Genomic DNA, 20,304 nt, shown 5'->3' on the forward strand with positions numbered 1-20,304 from the left:
GTTGCTCCAGATGACCATCCTTTGCCATCGCTGGTTTAGAACGTTTCTTTAAAAGTCAAATTATTAACCCTTTGGTTATTTCTCCTCAGAATGTTGGCTAAACGCCGTAAGAAGAACTACTGGGGCTTCTCCGTCAACTGCACAGGCAACGAGGCCGACCTGTCAGACTGCAAACTTGGTAAAGAGATCCAGCTCAAAGGCAACAACACATGTCGGCGGGGCATGCCTGCTGTGGTCAGCTGCGTACCTGGACGGGCCTTCGCTCCGAGCGTCAGCATGGGTTTCAGGAAGGCCTACAGGGTGGAGGTTGGTCTGACGACTAATACCGTGGCTCAGTTAGCTGTTCACTCCACTGCTGATCTCAACCTCCTTACATTTTGTTATCATCACATTCCTCATTTGGTCTTTATTGGGATTTTATGTGATAATTGTGCAAACATTTCAACTCTTTTTATTTGAAATGATCCTCATCTACAGTATGTACATGTGTTTATTCATTCAGCAACCCTTAGTCCGTCTAAGAGGGGGGGCCATGATCGGCGAGGGCCGAGTGGAGGTGCTGAAGAACGGAGAATGGGGGACCGTCTGTGATGATAACTGGAACATCAGAGCGGCCACGGTGGTGTGTCGAGAGCTCGGCTTCGGCAGCGCCAAAGAGGCCCTGGCTGGAGGCAAAATGGGTCAAGGTAACCAGATGTTTGATGCTAAAATATATATTCTGATGTATAATAATTTGACTCCTTGTAAAGAACTAAAGTATCCAGGACTGTACAGTAGCAGCTGTTCAAAATGACCTTTCCCAGTCAAACACCAGCTGAATGGGCGCCTAATCCCCTGCAACTCGCAGCAAAATCCCCTCCATGAACCCGACATATGTTTTTACTCTGACTTTTACTCAGAGTCTGACCAGGATGAGAGGACGCTTCTCTTTAGATCCTAATGTCTACAAATCATGATAGAAAGAATATTTTCGTACAAAGATTGATGTTTAAAAAAGGAATCGTAGGGGACCATCCAAGGGCTCAAGGAAAGGGGGGAATTTGAATGGCTACTACTGTATGTCCAGCTGTGAAAATGAAAGCAGCTCACCTGCACCACCTCTATATCTTCTGCTTCTGCTTCTTTGTCCCACTTCAGTCTGTCTAGACCTGAGGTCAGCACATGAAGCCAGTAGGGAATGTATGGAGCGGCACATTCATGTTTTCACTCTGAGCTTAACTCTGAATCAGTGAAATGCAATATCCCACAGCTACAGAAAATTCATACAGCTGCAGGAAAAGTTGTTTTTTTCCTCCTCTACCCTCTAAACAGAAGAGTGCACAAAATGTTCCAGAGAAGAAAACATGTTTTATGGGTTTTAGGAGAGGAATTCTTGGTTGGAGAGTGGACAAGCTTGTATAAGGGACTAACCTCTCATCCTGCGACTTTGTAAAGAAAATAAGAATGCATGTCCATGAGATCTTATCTTACAAAATATTTATTGTTTTTGATTGAAAATAAAATAATTAACATTTACCAGCTGTAAAATGAACCTGATTTGGAGAAGGCGGCCTCTTTTGTCCGACCTGTCATGATACAGCCCGGCGAACATCTGGAGAGTGATTACAGATGGTTCAGCATTTTCTTACCGCCCTTCAGAGGTTCGTTTCATCTGTCAAAGCTGACTGCTTGCTTCCTTTGCAGTGTAATGTTACAGTCATCTTCCCCTAGTAGAACATTCTGTCCAAAAAAGCAAAGCTCTTCACTAGAAAAGGGGACTTATGCTGTTTCACTTGATTTCAGCAGGTATTTGGAGGTTCTAAACCCAAACAAATCGACGTGTAACTAAAAGATGAGATATAAGTTCATTGATAACAAAGAGGTTACAGGTGCTGGAAGATGATCTTAAATAGTTTTGTTGAGGTTTCTTTTATTTTATGTAGTTATTAACTGATTTTTGTGTTTGTTTGTTTCCCTGCAGGGGTGGGGTCTGTCCACATGAATGAGGTGGAGTGCTCTGGGTTTGAAAAGTCTCTGACTGAATGTTACTTCAACCGCGACTCTTTAGGCTGCAGCCATGAGGAAGACGCTGCAGTCAGGTGCAATGTTCCTGCCATGGGCTTCAACACCCGGGTGGGTCAGCTGCATCCGGTTTATGGATCGAAAGGAAATGTCAAATAGAAGCTGAACGTAATTGGTAGCCATCTCTCTCCTCAGCTTCGGTTAAATGGCGGGCGTAACTCCTACGAGGGCCGCGTGGAAGTGCTGGCAGAGAGGAACGGCTCTCTGGTGTGGGGCACGGTGTGCAGCGACAGCTGGGGAACCATGGAGGCCATGGTGGTGTGCAGACAGCTGGGACTGGGCTTCGCCAGCCACGCCTTCCAGGTAATATTTCTTCAAACAGCCAAACACAAAGCCTTGTGTTTCATCATCTTCTCATAACCCAAATATAGTTTTTCTCTACCAGAGTTTCTGTCTGTTTAAAAAGGTAATATTTTACTTCTAAAACCCAAATATGAGGATCCATCCCTATAAATGCTAGTGGAAGTATAGGCTGAAGTTTGACATGTCCTGACCAGACATAGCTATTTTTCTCCTTTTTGTTTTTACCTCAAGTAAAGGAAAAGAATTTCTCTTTCTGAAGGAGTTTGCACAGGTTTTTACTTGTTATCATTTAAAGTGAAAACTACCAGTCAGAAAAAGTCCTGGAGATGGGAGATTTTTTTCCCTTTGGTCATATTATTCCTAAGGATTTTTTTTTTTTTTTTGCCTGTCCTGCACAGTCAATTTACTCTGTGCTATTTATCATATGATTACACTCTATTATCTTACGTATTTTAACAAGAAAGCAGTCAGAACTTGTAACCAGACTCTAATTTGAAGGAAAGGAATCACATTTCCGAACATCTGTGATCAGTTTCCACAATGTAATGCTTATAAAACACAGATTTAACTCCTTGCAGTTCTGGAGGCAGGAGATGATGATGGGTTACGGCCACATGAGAATGGATGAGATTACGTCAGCCTGCATGCTGGTACTTCCCAGCTTTAACCCTGTTCACTGAATCAGTTTCCATCAGCTCTTTCTCTAATAGCTTTATTCATCCCAGAAGGCAAAAAATACAGGCAGCTAGGAGAAAAATTTAATGGATGTAAAGGTGGAGTAGATTGAACTTAAATGAGACCTTTGAAGCTCCTGTTATTAAAACATATGTCCTCACTGAGGCAGCGTCAACCTTCAGTCCTGATTATCAGTTATGCAAGTGAATTGAGGGGGATGGGGTTGATGAGGGCAGAGAGGCTTCAGAGTGGGAGAAGGAGTATTGCAGAGCAAGACCTCTTCAGACCCACCAGTCTGCTTCATTTCTTACCCATAAATGGTTTTCCAGGCAAACCTGACCGCCAGATGGAACATATGATGTTAAATCTACACCCCTGCATATCTGCTCCTCTCCTTAGCCCACCAGCAGATACATGAACGTCCCCCAGCTGGGGCTTTGTTCACACGTGTTCTCCGCTTTCAAGACAGTTGGTGGAAAGTCTGACTTTTCCCATTCGCCAGATTTCCATTTAGTCTGCAAAATTGTGCAACAAGGCTTAGTCAGGGCAGGAGGTGGGGGGGGGATCATCTGGGCAAACCCTCGGTTTTTGTACAGTGTGAGGGTTTGGTTGAACTATCTGGTAAGATTTATGCCAACGGTTGGATAATGGATTTCATAATGTGCACAATAAAAAACAAAATGAGAGAAAGTTTTAAAAAGCTAGAAGTGGATAAACAGAAGTTTTTATGGAACTTGTTTATTGCTGACATGTTGCTTCTGCCGCAGCTGGAAAGTAACGCTATAACATCTGCCTGAAATCTTCAGGAGACCTGGTACTGGCAGGGAGACGCGTCCGCTGATGCTGTGGTGATGAGCGGAGTGAGATGTTCAGGAACCGAGCTGACTCTGGATCAGTGTCTGCATCATGGCAAACATGTTAGCTGTCAGAAAGGAGGCGGACGCTTTGCTGCCGGGGTTTCCTGCACACAGAGTAAGAAAAAGAACGAAAGCCCTTCATATATGTACAATATTGAAAATTATGTACTGTAACCTATTTTATGCCAGTATGCAGGGTGTGCTAAAGAACATAGAAATAGAACTGTTAAATATATTATGGTGACACATTTTGTTCTGTTATAACCAAAAAACTCAAACCAAAAGCACATCGAAAAGTCATTGTGATGGATCGACAGAGTGACTGTAGAGCAGATAGTAAAGGATAGATTTTTTCTTTTTTTTTTTTAGAAACTTGCGATTCATTATTCATTTAGCTTTTTTTACCCTCTAAAATCAGACCAGATTGGATCTTTGGATCCTCTATAATAGCGCCTCATAGTGGGCACCTAAAAGGTATTGGAAGCTTAAGCAGGTTTTATAAATTTATGTTTTAGTTTAATTTCCCCAATAGAATTACATTAAAATACCAAATAATATGTTTTCAGATTTGTTTTTTCATTTATTTCTTTTCATCATCTCAAAACCCCGAAAATACAAATAAATGGCAACAAAATTCCTACGAATTATATTTAACCAAATAAGGTTCTGTTTTATTATTAGGTCATGAAAAATGTACGTCTCTAAACCACTTTTATTTGGCTAAACTCAGGACATAATGGCTTTTTGGATTTCAAAGGTTGCAGACTCCTGATCCAGAGCAACCCTTTAAACTATTAACTTCAGCATCTAGATAGAGGAAGAGTATAAATGTCCCCCTAAACCGACAGGCCATCCAAGGAGAGTATCTTTAATAAATGATGTCAAGAGTCCCATGGTAACTCTGCAGACCTGCCAACAGGACATTTGTTAGTCATACAGTATAACCCTAACACTAACCCTTCATCATGGAAGAGGAAAACCATCGTCCAAAGCAGGAGTGTCCAAAAGTTTTGGCCATGGAGGACAAAATGTCTTTTCAGGGGGCACAAAATTTTGATCAAAACTTTTTCTTTCTTTTCTTTCCTACCCAACAGTAATGATGTCATCTCTTTCCTAATTTCTATAAGAAAGAGATAAATATTTAGATCTAAAACTAGTCTTGTGGGTGTGCCTTTAAAAAGAAAAAAGTAGCAAACAATGTCCTAAAATAAGGAAGGTTTATAATCTTTGTGCAGTTTCGGTGTGCAACAAGAAGAGTATGTGGATATGCTCTATTGTAATATTAAATGTAATTAAAAGCAAAACAGATGGTACTTTGTCTTAAACCTGACATTGTCTGACCTAAGTCACTTTTGGTAAATGAAAATTACAACTAAACATTTCAAAAACATTTACCTGCATCCATTGCCTCAGCTGACAAACTATATGTATGCCATTCTTGAAGTCTTGTATAGGGCCTCATTCCATAGGGTCACAAATGGCCCCGAGGCTGCACTTTGGGCAGCCTTAAGCAGATAAAACCTAAAGTAAAAATGTTTGGCCTACATGCAAAGCATTCTGTTTACACGAGAACACCCCCCCATGGTGGCACACGGTGGTGGCTGCATAATGCTTGGTTATTTATAATGACATTCACAGGGGAGTATATGGCATAATAAATAACCAAAATTTAGGACTGGTTAGAAGCATAAAAAGACTGGAACCAGGGAGGAATTTTCATTTCCAGGATATCGGCGCTCAACATTAAGGCAGAAAAACATGCTCAGTTATTGTTGGCTAATATATTCCAGTTTTGAGCCTGGGTTTTTTATTGCTGATCAGCTAGTTTGGACTCAGTTTTACAGTAGTTTATAGTTTCTAGTCAGAGCAAATTAATTTTAGAATGGGCCAGTCAAATTCCAGACCTAAATTCAATTCACATTTGAACATTTTGTTTTTTGAATCTATGAAGGTGAGAGAGACATAATTTGATATAATAAAAGCGATGCTGCATAAACAAACAGCATTGGCTCTAACTAAAGAGGGCTGGATCCATAGGGGAAAAAAAAAAAAAAAGAGTCAAATGATCTTAAGTTTTTAGGCAACAGAAAAGATGTGATTATTACCTAATCAGGTGTATTTTTGGCACTCAAAATAAAATTTAAAAAAAGAGGGATACCATTTAATTTTAAGTCTCATTGTCCCTCAGGGGAACTAGTCCTTGAAGTTACAGGTCCAGCACCCCCTAGTGGCTAAAGGTTTCAGTGTTTCAAAGTTGTAATTGCAGTAAATGGGATTAAAAAAAACAATTTGTGACTCTGGGAGGGATAATAAAAAACTAAAAATATTTAAGATTAAAACTGGTTTTCACTGGTTAAATATTTTTGAATGGATCAATTTATCCTCTGAAACAATGATCACCTGCTTGATGTTGCTCTATACATTAAAATGTCTATAAAATAGCAGTCTTTGTTTATGTGACAAAATGAAAAAAGTTTAATACTTGTGGCACTGTGTATGATAGGTGCTTTCCAAACTGCCCAAAGTGTTTTATTTCCAGGATTGGTTTTAAGGAATTTGTCTTTTAAGCTGGGATCTGTCCCTCATCCTTTTCTCCCCCTATGCAGCGGCTCCAGACCTGGTCCTCAGCGCTCAGGTGGTGGAGCAGACCACATACCTTGAGGACAGGCCCATGTATGCCCTGCAGTGTGCCCATGAAGAACGCTGTCTGTCCAGCACGGCCGACAAAGCCAGCCCAGACTCCTACCGCCGCCTTCTACGCTTCTCCTCCCAGATCCAGAACAATGGCCTATCAGACTTCAGACCGCGGGCGTCGCCTCATTCCTGGACCTGGCACGAGTGTCACAGGTGAGGCCCCACCAGGGCATGCTGGATGTTGGATCAAACTAACATGATTTAAACAAGGATTCCAGAGTTTTTATAAAGTGTCCAGATCTACGGACACTGTGATATCTAAACACTCCTTTCCCTGTATAATCCAGACACTACCACAGCATGGAGGTTTTCACCCACTATGACTTGATAAGTCTGAACGGCACTAAAGTTGCAGAGGGACATAAAGCCAGCTTCTGTCTGGAGGACACCCACTGTGACGAAGGTGAGGTCAAACACTTTACTTCCTTATTTCTAATAATTAACATTTAGATTAAAGTCTCCAACAGCGAAGGTTATTTCTTTAATAACGTTAGAGTTCTTTAAACGTAAACTGTAAACGTCTGCTCTGAACTCAGGTATACAGAAAAGGTACGAATGCGCCAACTTTGGCTCTCAGGGCATCACCGTCGGCTGCTGGGACACCTACAGACACGACATAGACTGTCAGTGGATCGACATCACAGATGTGAAGCCGGGAGATTACATCTTCCAGGTACTAAATCTGCTCTCTTAGTGGTGGACCAGACCGTCACTAACTGGAACAAACTTCCAGAAAACTGTAAAGTTCCTTTAAATCTAGACTAAAAACACATTTCAGGATTGCCTTCGACTGTTCTAATTAAACAGTTCAACTGAAACATCATTAGTTCAACTTTTTTATTTTCTTTAGTCCAATTATTTTTAATATTCTTGTTTGTTTTTGCATTTTTTATTTTATTTTTTTCCTACTTGCTTTGATTGTTTTATTTTCCTATATTTTAATCTTGTAAAGCACTTTGCATTCTTTGTACTGAATTGTGATATACAAATAAATTTGCCTTGCCTTGCCTTGCCTTAACTGTTCATCTACGCTACTGTTGCATAACTGAGCGTCAGCCCATGAAAAATCTGATTTCTGACGCCGCTTTCCTTCTTTCAGGTCTTGATAAACCCAAACTTTGAAGTTGCAGAATCGGATTACACCAACAATATAATGAAGTGTCGCACTCGCTACGACGGACACCGGATATGGACCTACAACTGTCATATAGGTGAGAGGATTTTCCTCTTCCACATCCTGACATCTTCTCTGGTTTTGAACATTCTGGTGGAGTAAAGGAATGATTTTTCCATCAGAAAGCCTTCTGCCGAGGTTTAAGGATGCATTTTGCATTGGTGAATATTTTCATGTTGTGTTTATCAACAGAAACATGATCCTAATTTAAAATCCCAAAGAACAGAACCAAGAGGAACATGGTGGTCCAAAAGGCCCACAGTCACATAAACTAAGAAGTATATAATTACTTTTAAATTGTGAAACTCTTTAATTACAGGACACTGCAGATAGATCGATATAACTAGAGACACAGATATACACATATATAGCATTTTATTATTTAGGAGTTATTTGGACTTAGACTGATTTTATTTTGTCATTTTGTACACACAAGTGTCTACAAAATGAAATTGAATGCGTTGTAGCGCTACTCCTCATAGAACAGGTGGATAAAGGGGTCAACTTTGCTCAACCTACAGATAAAATAAAACAGTACATATGTAAAAGGATAAATATCACATATTGATGAGCTGGAAAACTGTCTTTAAAACCTCCTATTACATAATTACAACAAAATGAATGGAACATGTTGAAACTTTTATTAACAAAAAGGAAAAAAAAGTTAAATCATGACATTTCTTCATTTAGACGTTAGTTATATAAACAAATCAACACTTGTTAACATTTTTAAACTGTGCAACAAAAGGAAAGTAACACTTCTTGAATAAGGCCAGGCCACTTAAAAGATTATAGTTCAAACCAGAATAAAATGAACGATCCAGATGAACTGAAATCCTGAAAATATCTTTTGGATCCTTTGCAGAGATCTTTGACTTGTTAGTGCTGACCAACAGTGAACAGTCAGAGGTCGGGTTCAGCTATAAAAACACTCAGGGTGTGTTTGATTTCAGCAGCTGAATTCCTCCAAGGACCCGGTCTATCTGGACTGGCTCCTTGCAGCTCCGTGAAATTAAAGAGGCTGGAAGAGTTTTGGCGGTGGATCCAAACAAGTCCAGCCTTCTCTGGCATTCACCGCCCATACGCTCTGTTGGCTTGCAACTGTAAAAGTTGAAACACAAAGCAGACAAAGAATGGATGCAGAACTTCTCAATACTGCTGGGTGCCAATAACATTTTCGAGGAGCTTCAGCAGCAGTACTTTCATCTATTTATAGTCCCCAAACTGCAGAGATCTGAGCTTAAATGTGAAGGGACAGATAAAACCTTTCAATAAATCAAACATTACCCGCCACATATCTGACTCAATAACCATTTAAAACAACTATTTTCATTCATTTCAGACGGAACTATTAACGTAATTGCATTATATTCATCACTGTATGGCGCCATTTTCCTTTTTCCTCTGAGCACTGAACAGTCAGCTTGCATGGACTACATGGGATACACAAAGATACACCGGACCCGTCCTTCAAAACAGGCAAAAAGAAAGCTGCATTTGTTATTTGTCCAAACAGGCCTCGGCTCCACGCTATGACGAATCTTGCCTCCGGAGGATGCAGCCCCTGAATTTAAACTCGGCAGAGATTTGCCTCTTTTTTTTTTTCTAGAAAGTGAACCATCAGTCACTTTCATCCTGCCAATACAACAACTGATTGGATTCCTTAAGGCTGTCCAGCCCATCCGTAGAAACGAGAGACGAAAAAAAAAACAAAAAAAATGGACAAAGAACAAAATACTAATTTAAAATCAGCCCTGTAGGTGCAGCATAGCTGTTTGAAATTTAAAGAAATACTGATGATATCTAAATGTGTGACTTCACAGGTGGCACGTTAAGTTCAGACGCTGAAGACATGTTTCCAGGACTGCTGACCAACCAGCTCTCTCACAGGTAGACCAGAGCAGAACATCGCAAAGGACGGCACCAGGAGGACTTTTGGCAACCACTAGAGGGAGCCGCGTGCCGGGTTGTTATTGTGCTCAGGGTTCAGCTGGTACAATAAATAATGGCTCAATAGGAAAAATGAACTGAATGCATTTACCCTATTCAGTTGTCTTTTGCTGTTTTTTGTGCTTGTTTTTTTATTTTTTTTATTTTGTCATTATGACCTGGTGCTCACGATGCAATAATGATCGCAGCCGCGTAACTTATTAAACCCCGGTGTGGCGATCGCTGCATTGGAAACCAAAGTTTTAAATGTGTGGGGACTTCTTCAAACCACAACCCAGACACCATATTACCTAGAAAGAGTAGTTCTTCCTTTGCATGGACTCAATTTATCCTCTATTTAAAACATTGCACTGTATACTAAACAGCTGTGATGAAAAGCAGCTTTAGAAATCATCATAATGTGTTGAAGAGTCCAGAATTAGCTCATCATACCATAAAAATATAATTATATAGGAAGCGCCGTGCCAAAGCATTGGGCACGAAGGCGCTTCACTGCAAAAACAATCCAGAAATAAGTAAAAAATTGCTTAAATTAAGTATATTTAGCCTTAATTTGAGCAGGTAAATAAGATGATTTGCCAATGGAATGAGTATTTTCACTCTTAAAATAAGATAGTTAGATAATATTTACTTGAAATAAGACGATAAAATAGTTTTTTCTTATTTTAAAAGGAAATTGTCTTGTTCCATTGGCAAAGTGTCTGTTTTACCTCCTCAAATCAAGGAAAAACACACTTATTTTAAGAAAAAATAACTTATTGAGGTTTATATTTTTTGCAGTGTTTGCAGAAACTAAACTCCTGTTGTCAAGATTGGATTGAACAGGTAAAAGTTACGGAAAAATGACATCCAATTCTAAATTGAAAATAAAGTGGACATTTCTAATTTCTGAAAATGTTGAATACAAAGCTTTGGATTCACTTCCTGCAGTGCTTGTAGATGTATCCGACATATTTTAAGTCAGAAATTTAAGTTGGGATTAAAGAGAAACAAAGAACTTTGTACACTCATGTTCATTTAAACTATCTCCATCAGGGACTATGGTCACATTGTGAAAATACTGTAACAGCCTCATGTGTTTGTGAAAATACTTTATGTATCTGTAAATGAGTTTGAATGTAGAAACGGAAGAATCCTTCATTTTGCAAGGATCCGTTTCTGATGGTTTTTAATATATTGAAGTAAATGTGGAAATGCATTAGGATTTTAAATAAAACCTGTTGAAAGCAGACAGTCTCTCTTTGATTAAATATATGAATAAAGACGTTAAATAAGTTTGCTCTGTAATTACCGGTTTTAAGGCTCAGAGTCTTGTAAGTATCTGTGCAGTCTGCCTCGCCCCCGGATGCCTAAGGCTCTGGACACCATCCGTTTGGCCACGGCGCAGTCCGTCCTGGGACGCTCCCTCACCGGCTGGAGGAACTCTTTAAGGAGGACGAAAAGTATTCAATCTACATCTATAACAAGCTAGATTTAACCCTAATAGTCCTCATGGGAGCTGAAAGTGTCCCACCTGCTCTTCTGACAGCCTTGCCCTGTGCTTTTTTACTCCCTTGGAAAAGAGCTCGAGCCTTCAGCATTGGATGGCAGATGGAGAGGGCGTGCAGCGCTGTAAACAAAACACACAACCTCCGTTTGTTTTAGTGGCCGTCAGCTCAAACACGGCTCATCAGGTTTAGGGAAAAAAAAGCTCCGACCTGCTTCCTGGCTGGAGAAAACACCAAGAGCGTGTGTGTCGTCCACCCACTTGATCTTCATCCCACCGTCACTGAGGCAAAAATGGGAGAACAGAGGTGAAAAGAGCTCGCTCTGGATTATGGATAAGATGTAAACGACAAGGAAAGTAAAACCATGAGTGAAAAGTTTTCAATTATATTAAAATATAAACAAACTAGAAGAATCTTTCAGATTATAGTTGTATTTTTTAGGGGCTGCTGTTTATAATAGATCTAAACATTAAAAAAAAATTTAGAATGAGTTAATCGCTATTTGAATACAGCAGTCAATTATTGCTCTCTAAGCAATCATTTGCAAAATAAATATTGTGTACACCAATATTTTAAGGACAATATATCTGCTAGATAATGTGAAAAATAAGTTTCTATATATGCTAAGCCACAGACCAGAGCTTTGACCTAAGAATGTGTGAGAAGACAAAGTTCATACCAATAAAACTATTGAAAGTGTTTCTACTTAACAGCGGCCACCTTTAATCTGGTCATGGGTGAGTCAAAGGATGTGTGTCCCAGGCAGAAATTAGAAAAAAATTTTTCATTCATAATGCATTTACTTACAAAAAAAATTATGATAGGCTAATTATTATATACATATAAAAGGGGTGAGAATTGGTATGCGTGGTGCTATACAATACTTACCAAGATACTTGGGTCACAATGCGATATTATCACAATATTGCAATATGTTGCAATATTTTTCCTAGCTAACAATAAAGTATATTAATAGAAAAGCAAGTGTTGTATGTGTTCATCAGAAGATATTGATCATTTAGCTATTTTGGTATCCATGTTGTTTGGGGTTTGAATCAATCCATGTCTTCCACTGTGGCTGCCTCATCTACAGATATGGTGCCGCGCCGCACAGCAACAGGTTTCCATGGTGCAGTGCAGAGGTAGACCATTTTCCCCTCATTATTTTAGGTAAAAATGTTTTGCTTTGTTTTTTTATTATTGATATTAGGAACAGAAATATTTATATTATATCGGGCAGCTGGAATAATAATAACATAATGGATTTAATCCTCCATAATCTATGTAAAGAAGAGCGTTTGAAGGCACTGTGGGTACGATGAGTGTTCACTAAGATTAATAAACAAATAAAGCAAACTAGTACAGCTCCCTGGAATAAGATCTGAAACTGTTTAGCACAGCAGCAGAGAATCTGATCAGCCAATAAATTCAGCAACAAAAGGCAATCAGCTACAAACTGCCAGCAGGTAGAGCTCCTGCTGTGCTTTTCCTGTGTTTGATAGTGGAGGAAATCAAAGCATTTCGATTTTTACTAAGCAAGTTGAAAAATATGGGCTGTTCAAGTGAGTAGCACTGCTGCTTTGCAGCAAGAAGGTTCCAGGTTCGATTCCTGGCTCAGGGTCTTTCTGCATGGAGATGGCATGTTCTTCCTGTGCATTCATGGGTTTTCTCCAGGTTTTCCAGCTTCCTCCCACTGTCCAAAAACGCAACTAATTAATTGGCTCCTTTAAATTCTCCTTAGGTGTGAGTTTGTGCATGAATGGTTTTATGTTAGCTATTCTAGCCAAGTGTCCTTTGTTCTTTAGGACTGTTTTAACTCTAAGTTTTAGTATAAGACTAAAATAAAATTTGATTTAACAATAACTTTATTGACAAAAGGCAAAAAAAATCCTAATTCTAATTATTTCTACTAAAAAGAACACCCGTCCCTATGGGAATGGCTCTCATTTCCACCCTAAAAATGTAACCTTTAACTTTTTGTAACCTTCGTCTAGTGGCGACCACATTAGTGTTCATTTTACAGGAGAGCTAATGGTAGGCTAGAAGCGTTAGCTCCATGGAAGAAGGGAACAAGGAAAAATATCAACTTTAACTAAACCATTTATGGGTCGTCATTTCCAAAAACCTCATACATTTGAATGTACAAACAATGAAAATAAAAACAACATTGCTAATTAACTCTAAAACGATGTTGCGATGTTAAAAGGCTAAACATTGTCATTTTCCACAACAGTCGAGTGACATCTGAATTCATTACAACCACTTTTGGTTAATGTGTCTACAGGCTTTGATAATGTAGAACAAATCAAAATATTTCTAAAAATATTTTAGGTTTTCTGAAAAAACATCATGACTAAACTTTACTGTAATTGGAGAATCACGTCTTTCAGATACCAATTGAATAAATTATTTTTATCAATTTCTGCAAGTAAACATTTGAAGGGCGGCCTTCAGTTGGTTGGATCCTTTCTGAGTTGGTATATTTAGGATCTCAACTCTTTTGCAACGTTTCTACAGAATGATGCTGCCACCAGTTTTCTTTTGTGTAATCTGGACTACTGCTCCATAATTTGGGCAACACCTACAGAAAATAACCGGAACAAATGACAGTTTGCACAAAATAAAGCAGCTCGGCTTGTCCTAAACTGTTCTTCTAGAACAAGTATTAGAGACATGCATAATCAGTTAGCATGGCTGCTATATATATATATATCAAATATACTCTGATTAAAGTCTTTAAAAAAATGTATTATTACAAAAGCACCTGAAATTATTTATAATAGATTGACTTTTTTGGTGACATTCATAATAATTCCAATTGCCAATCAAGTGAAACACGTTTTTGGTTACCTGCTTGTCGAACAAATCAACTTTAGAGAATATTGTGCTCTAGAGCCAAGCTGGCATTCTTCCTGTAATTCTTGGGTTTCAGAGATGTACAATGTTAGCTTTTCCAAAAGGCTTAGACTTTATGTATTTACTTTGGAGTGACTGTAACATCTACGGAATTAAGTCATTCATAATGAGCACTAGTAACTGAGATGTTTTGTAATTTACACAATACCCAGAGATTGGTAATGTTTTTTACATAGGAGAGCTCATACTATATTGTTATGTATATTTGTGCGTATGTTATATATATAAAGTTGTATTGTGTGTGTGTGTGTGTGTGTGTGTGTGGGTGTACCTGCCCAGCCCTCAGAGTGAGGACCATTTTTACAATTTCACCATCAAATTTAGGACCAGTTGTTGCAAAGTGAAGACATTTTGGGGGTCCTCACATGCCACTTTGCTAATGTATAGGTTTAGCTAAGGTGTCAATTGGTTAGGGTGAGGTATTAATTGGTAATGGTTAGGTTTAGGGTTAGTTTTAGGGTTAGGGCATAGAAGGGGTTGAAAATGACTGAAAATAAATTGAAGTCCATGGGAGTCAATGCGTGGTCCTCACTACGATGGCAGAACAAGTATGGGTGTGTACTTCTGTGTATGGGTTCATTGTTACACAGTTTTGATGTAATATCTGATTTAAAAAAATGTTAAGCCCCTAGGAAGAATGGCTACTTCTTTGACTCAGAAGCTGATGGGGATCTAAATAAATAAACCAGTGTTTGGCAGTGGGGCTGGTGTGTTTAGGGGGTTTGCAGCATTAGTGTTTTGTTTACAGGCCAACATTTAAGCTTGTTTCTCTTTATGTCTAGAACACCTTCTTACCCCCTTTCCTAGTGCATGGATGCCATTTTTATATATCCTTGTCTTTTAACTTTGCAGTTATGCAATATTTTATACTGATTTGTTGCATAACACCAGATATTAGAAGTAGAAACAAAGCAATCAGAACTGTGTGGCTTACTTCAAATCTGTTTCCTTAATGAGTTTTATGATAAAAAGTCGAAAAAAGGATTTTTATTCAGAGTAATATGTGGATCATGCCTTTATATTCTCACCTATATTGAGCAAAGGCATCCAGAATGTCTTCAGTCTTGAAAATAACTGGGAAGTCGTAGATCTCAATGACGTGGCTGAAGTCATCAGAGTTGAGGAACACGTTCTCGTAGATAGAGTAGTCATTGTGAACAAGTTCAATGGAGACATCTCTCTCCTTTAGCTGCATCTTGATCTGAAAGAACGACAGACAGCAGCACAGTCAAGTAAACACCAGGAGCATCACGGAGCTTTATGTTCAGCTAAAATGTTCCACACTTCAGCAAGATTTAGGTTCAAGAGTAACCTTTTAAATGTACCAACATGTTTCTCCTGACTCAAATTAAGAGAAATGTTCTGACTTGGATCTTATAGACCATCTATAGAGGGAGCTAAAGATAAGGGTGATGGTAAGGAGGGCACCCAACCCAAAAGACTTGGACCTGATTGAAAAGGGAATAATTATTTTTTAACTATTTTCATTAAATATAAAAGGCTATTTATAAAACCTCAAATAGCATCGATAAACTACCTGTTTTGTCACATCGTCCATGTCTGTGCTCTCCTCCTCAGTCTCAACCTTGTCCAAATCTTCTCCCGTTGCTTCTTCCAACTTCATCTCTGAAAATGACAACTGCGTCTGGTCCCAGACAGCATTCTCCTTCTCCTGCAGCCGCGGCGTCAATGTTTCAATCCTTTCCTGAAGACAAAGTTCTGAATCGTTCTCAGTCGTAGCGGTTACGTAGTCGGCGAGACACGGTTCCAGTCCAGAGAAGGCGCGGTCTGATGTTTGCTCTGCTGCTTTAGCGGAGGAATGAGAATCTGCAGGACTGCAGCTAATCTGAGCAGAACTTTTTAAGTCATTGTTTGCAGGGGAGCCAATGGAGCTGTGCAGAGACAGCCTCTCACGAGCGGCTCGCGGCATGTAGAGAGGCTTGTCCGGCCTTTTAGGTGCTCTGTTCTGTGACAGGATAGAAGGTTTCGCCTTGACGTTGGATTCTTTTGTTGCTCTGCTGCCGGGGGGCGCTTCAGAGAAGCAGCTGGTGCTCTCTGCATCACTGTCTTCTTCCAATTCAACCCTAAATGAAATAGACATCTTCACACTATTGGCTTCTCTGATTTAATCAACAAACAAAAAACACCTTAATTGCTGTATAACTGTTGTTGATATTACTGTACCTGAGCTCAGAGGGGCAGACCACCACCCTACGGCACCAACTCTCCCCCACAGAGAAGGTAGTGAGCTCTGGTATGTCTTCAACCGTCCTGTGAATCAGGTATCTCAGTCTGCTTGGTAAAGGAGGGAACAGGAGCACGCTGCATGGAAACGCATGGAGGGAAGGCGAGCAAAGGTGTGAGCCGCTGTCATTTCTACATTTTCAATTAAAGACCTTTACAGGAATGGAAGCTATTCAACTGAATAAAAGAGCTTCAAAAACCTCCTAAATGCATCTTAAACTATCAAATATTGCAAAGTTTAACAAAATCTATAAAACTTTCAAAGTTGATTTCATCCTTTCACCTAACCTAAGAATATGGCACAGGTAATACTAATTTATTCTCTGTCTTTCTTGTTTTAGAAGCTGATTGACAATATGTCACATATATGGGAAATCATTTCTATACGACAACAAAAATAAGCAGACATGGGGAACAACTGATTTTTTTAAACATTTCTTCTCACAAATTGCTCAGGTTTTACACATAATTCCACTGTTTACAAGCTTTTTCTAAAATATACAAAAAAGTGACAATAATAACATGATCAAAGTTGATTTCTGTCCCTTTTATATTGTTTAAATAATGAAGTTCAGACCCATTTTTAAAAGTAGTTATAGTTTCTTTTTAAAATACATGATCAACGTATTTCAGCTCAGCTACTAAATGATGTACCCCTGATGTGATATTTGGTTTTCAGCTGCAAGGTAAAATGTTTCCCAAACCTTTCCCTATCAGTCTCTTAATTTGGTTTAATATTTTCATACTATTAAACCCTCCTCTCACCAAAAGGCACAGAAACCAACCATATCAGTCTGCAATGTAACTATCAGTAAGCAGAGACAGCATTTGCTTACGGGCCCACGACCTCTTAGGGGCCCCATCACTGATATCTGGTTGGCCCCCTAAGCAATTGTAGACTAAAAATTCCTCTTAAACCCACCTGATACTATAGTGACTGACTGTATTTATACCACAACACATGCCAGATTTCAACATGATGGTGAGCCGTTACACCAAAACCAAAGCAGACAGTGGTGGTTTTAATTACTATGTTATTATAACTGAGTATAGTTCATTAGACAGTTGGTAAAAAATACACTCATATGTTTCAAACCACAATAAAAATCTTAAAAGAACGATGTATTTGAGTATTTTATTTTTTACACTACGACTTGGAATTATGGGTAACCCAGAGCATAGATAAGTGTAGGTAAGCATCTCCCTGAAATTAATTTTTTGGAACTTGGGATGTCTGTAACATGTGGTGGTGCGCAGTCACCAATGGTTCCATTCAAGGTTCCCAGTCACTATTGTTCTAGGTGTGATCATATACTACTGAGAACTGCATAATTGTATCTGCTTGGCCGATTTATGGAACTGTCGCTACGTGTTGTACTTCCTATGGGGCCCACCCAGATAATGTTGCTTAGGGGCCTATTGTTGTGTCGTTACGCCATTGCCAGTCAGTTCCCAATTAGGCGCTCCACAGAGGTACTGCATGGGGGGTCATGAAAGTTTTGGTTGATTAGATATTTTTTTATATTCCCTCCCTAAATTTTTTTAATATAAACATCTTTAAAGACACATTAACATGAATTCAGTCTTTCAGTCATCAATGCACACATTCAATGACACACAGGAGCTCTTTTAAGCTGGGCACCGTTTCATTCACAACACCTGTCCCATCAACCAGGAATCAGAATCAGAAATACTTTAATAATCCCAGGAAGAAATTACTTTCGTTACATTACTCTATATGTAATAGAGTGACCATAGGACCAGTTTTATGTAACACTATTTTATACAATATATATATAATTAGAGGGCCGCAACAACATGTTTTAGATAGATAGATAGATAGATAGATAGATAGATAGATAGATAGATAGATAGATAGATAGATAGATAGATAGATAGATAGATAGATAGATAGATAGATAGATAGATAGATAGATGACACTCTTAATAACATGTTTTTCAGTTTGTTTGTCTCTCCTCCTGACTATACTTGTTTATTGTGACATAGCCCCTGGCATATTTGTTTGTTTATTTGTATATTTTATATATTATTGTTGACTTTAAGTAAAAAAAATAAATAAAATTACAGGCAGCAAAAACTACCCAGCAAGGTTTGTCATTACTTACGTTTTAAACTTTCCTTTCTGTAGGTATGTTTCCAGATCATCCACAGTAAGAAGCAAAAACTGATTTTCTTGCTTCGGGAGATAAGTGCCATCGAAACAAGGGACCGCCAGGATGCAAGATGGGAAAGACTGCTGGTGTGTAATTACACAGGGTGAACTATTGCACTATTAGACTGTTGGAAATATTACTACCTAATAAATACTAAAGAGCAATTTAAAGAGTCGAAGAAGACATGCAGGACTGGTTTAAACTAGAGGTTGGCCCATGTAGGGAGGCTTTAGAACTGCTATCATATTAACTATTGCAAAGGGTTTCCATCAGCGTTCCATCCTTCCTACTTCCTGCTGCGGGAACAGAATATCCGGTCTGGGCCTTTCAAAATAAAGGTTCTTCTACTTCTTCTTTTCTATTATGGAGGATTGCAAGCAACTTTAAGCTGCATACCGCCACCTACTGTACACGAGTGTGTAGCAACATGACTTTATATCAAATTCTATTTTTTTAATTTTGTTTTCTGTAGATAAATAAATAATGCTTTCCTTAAACTATGAATATCCTTTATATTTCCTTCATTTCCCAATAATCCATTAAGAATCCATTATTTGCCTGTCCTTTCAACCATCCTTCTCAATTTCTCCCTTTCATGTTCATAAGTTTACAGTTCAGTACATGTTCTACATTTTCTTTTTCTCCACATCCTTCACATTTATCATTATTTTTAAATATAAATTGTCAATTAAATAGGTATAAGCCACTCTTGATCTGATGATTATTGCTTCTTCCCTTTTGTTTCTCTCATTAATGATTCTATTTAATACAAATTTTTGTACCTTACATAATCCTCTTCCTTTCTTATCTTCTTTCCACCTCTTTTGCCATTTTTCAATTTCTTTACTCTTAATAAGTGATTTTCCTTTCCCTTTCCCAAAAGGAATTGTAATTGTTCCCTCTAAAGCCCTTTTTGCTACTTACACGTTTTACTTACACCTTCATCTGCTGGAACCCAACATAAGAGAATATCAGTGCCACCCCTTTATAATCTGAATAGACTGTACTGGATACTGATACTAAATCTGTTCTATCATTTTCTTCTCCCTGAATATTTTCTAAAACTGCTTTGTAATCTGTACAGACCACCACCCTGTCTGCTCTAACCATTGTAAGCTTAGTATAACTGCCACCATTTCTGCTGTGAAAACAGACATTGAACTGATATTCTTTTAGAAATATATATTTTAAACTCTGGTACATATATTCCTATTCCCACACATCCTTCAAAATAAAGGTTACGTCGGTATATATATATATATATATATATATATATATATACATATACACTCACCGGCCACTTTATTATGTACACCTGTCCAACTGCTCGTTAACACTTAATTTCTAAGCAGCCAATCACATGGCGGAAACTCAGTGCATTTAGGCATGTAGACATGGTCAAGACAATCTCCTGCAGTTCAAACCGAGCATCAGTACGGGGAAGAAAGGTGATTTGAGTGACTTTGAACGTGGCATGATTGTTGGTGCCAGAAGGGCTGGTGTGAGTATTTCAGAAACTGCTGATCTACTGGGATTTTCACACACAACCATCTCTAGGGTTTACAGAGAATGGTCCGAAAAAGGAAAAGATCCAGTGAGCGGCAGTTCTGTGGGCGGAAATGCCTTGTTGATGGTCAGAAGAGAATGGCCAGACTGGTTCAAGCTGATAGAAGGGCAACAGCGACTCAAATAACCACCCGTTACAACCAAGGTGGGCAGAAGAGCATCTCTGAACGCACAGTACGTGGAACTTCGAGGCAGATGGGCT

General features: G+C 38.8%; 2 protein-coding genes across 2 annotated transcripts in view; one reads left to right on the forward strand and one right to left on the reverse strand.

The window, feature by feature from the left end:
• loxl2a (lysyl oxidase-like 2a) overlaps positions 1 to 10,108 on the forward strand; it is a 30,214-nt gene extending 20,106 nt beyond the window's left edge. The window contains exons 5-14 of the mRNA XM_038280030.1: positions 90 to 306; positions 503 to 686; positions 1,961 to 2,112; positions 2,197 to 2,364; positions 3,846 to 4,011; positions 6,503 to 6,743; positions 6,878 to 6,993; positions 7,127 to 7,263; positions 7,690 to 7,801; positions 9,588 to 10,108. Of these exons, the coding sequence (XP_038135958.1) occupies positions 90 to 306; positions 503 to 686; positions 1,961 to 2,112; positions 2,197 to 2,364; positions 3,846 to 4,011; positions 6,503 to 6,743; positions 6,878 to 6,993; positions 7,127 to 7,263; positions 7,690 to 7,801; positions 9,588 to 9,658 (1,564 nt within the window). The 3' untranslated portion in view covers positions 9,659 to 10,108. The remainder of the gene's footprint in view (positions 1 to 89; positions 307 to 502; positions 687 to 1,960; positions 2,113 to 2,196; positions 2,365 to 3,845; positions 4,012 to 6,502; positions 6,744 to 6,877; positions 6,994 to 7,126; positions 7,264 to 7,689; positions 7,802 to 9,587) is intronic.
• Positions 8,057 to 18,781, reverse strand: r3hcc1 (R3H domain and coiled-coil containing 1). Its single transcript, XM_038280008.1, has 9 exons — positions 18,740 to 18,781; positions 18,489 to 18,652; positions 16,302 to 16,439; positions 15,655 to 16,201; positions 15,146 to 15,318; positions 11,412 to 11,482; positions 11,228 to 11,323; positions 11,006 to 11,138; positions 8,057 to 8,865 (listed from the first exon to the last, which is right to left on the reverse strand). The coding sequence occupies exons 1-8, from the start codon at positions 18,779 to 18,781 to the stop codon at positions 11,011 to 11,013; spliced, it is 1,359 nt and encodes a 452-aa protein (XP_038135936.1). The 3' UTR covers positions 8,057 to 8,865; positions 11,006 to 11,010.
• Positions 18,782 to 20,304: the final 1,523 nt, after the last annotated feature.

Source organism: Cyprinodon tularosa, unplaced genomic scaffold (genome assembly GCF_016077235.1).
Source record: "Cyprinodon tularosa strain WSP-4 unplaced genomic scaffold, ASM1607723v1 ctg155, whole genome shotgun sequence".
Lineage (NCBI taxonomy): Eukaryota > Metazoa > Chordata > Actinopteri > Cyprinodontiformes > Cyprinodontidae > Cyprinodon > Cyprinodon tularosa.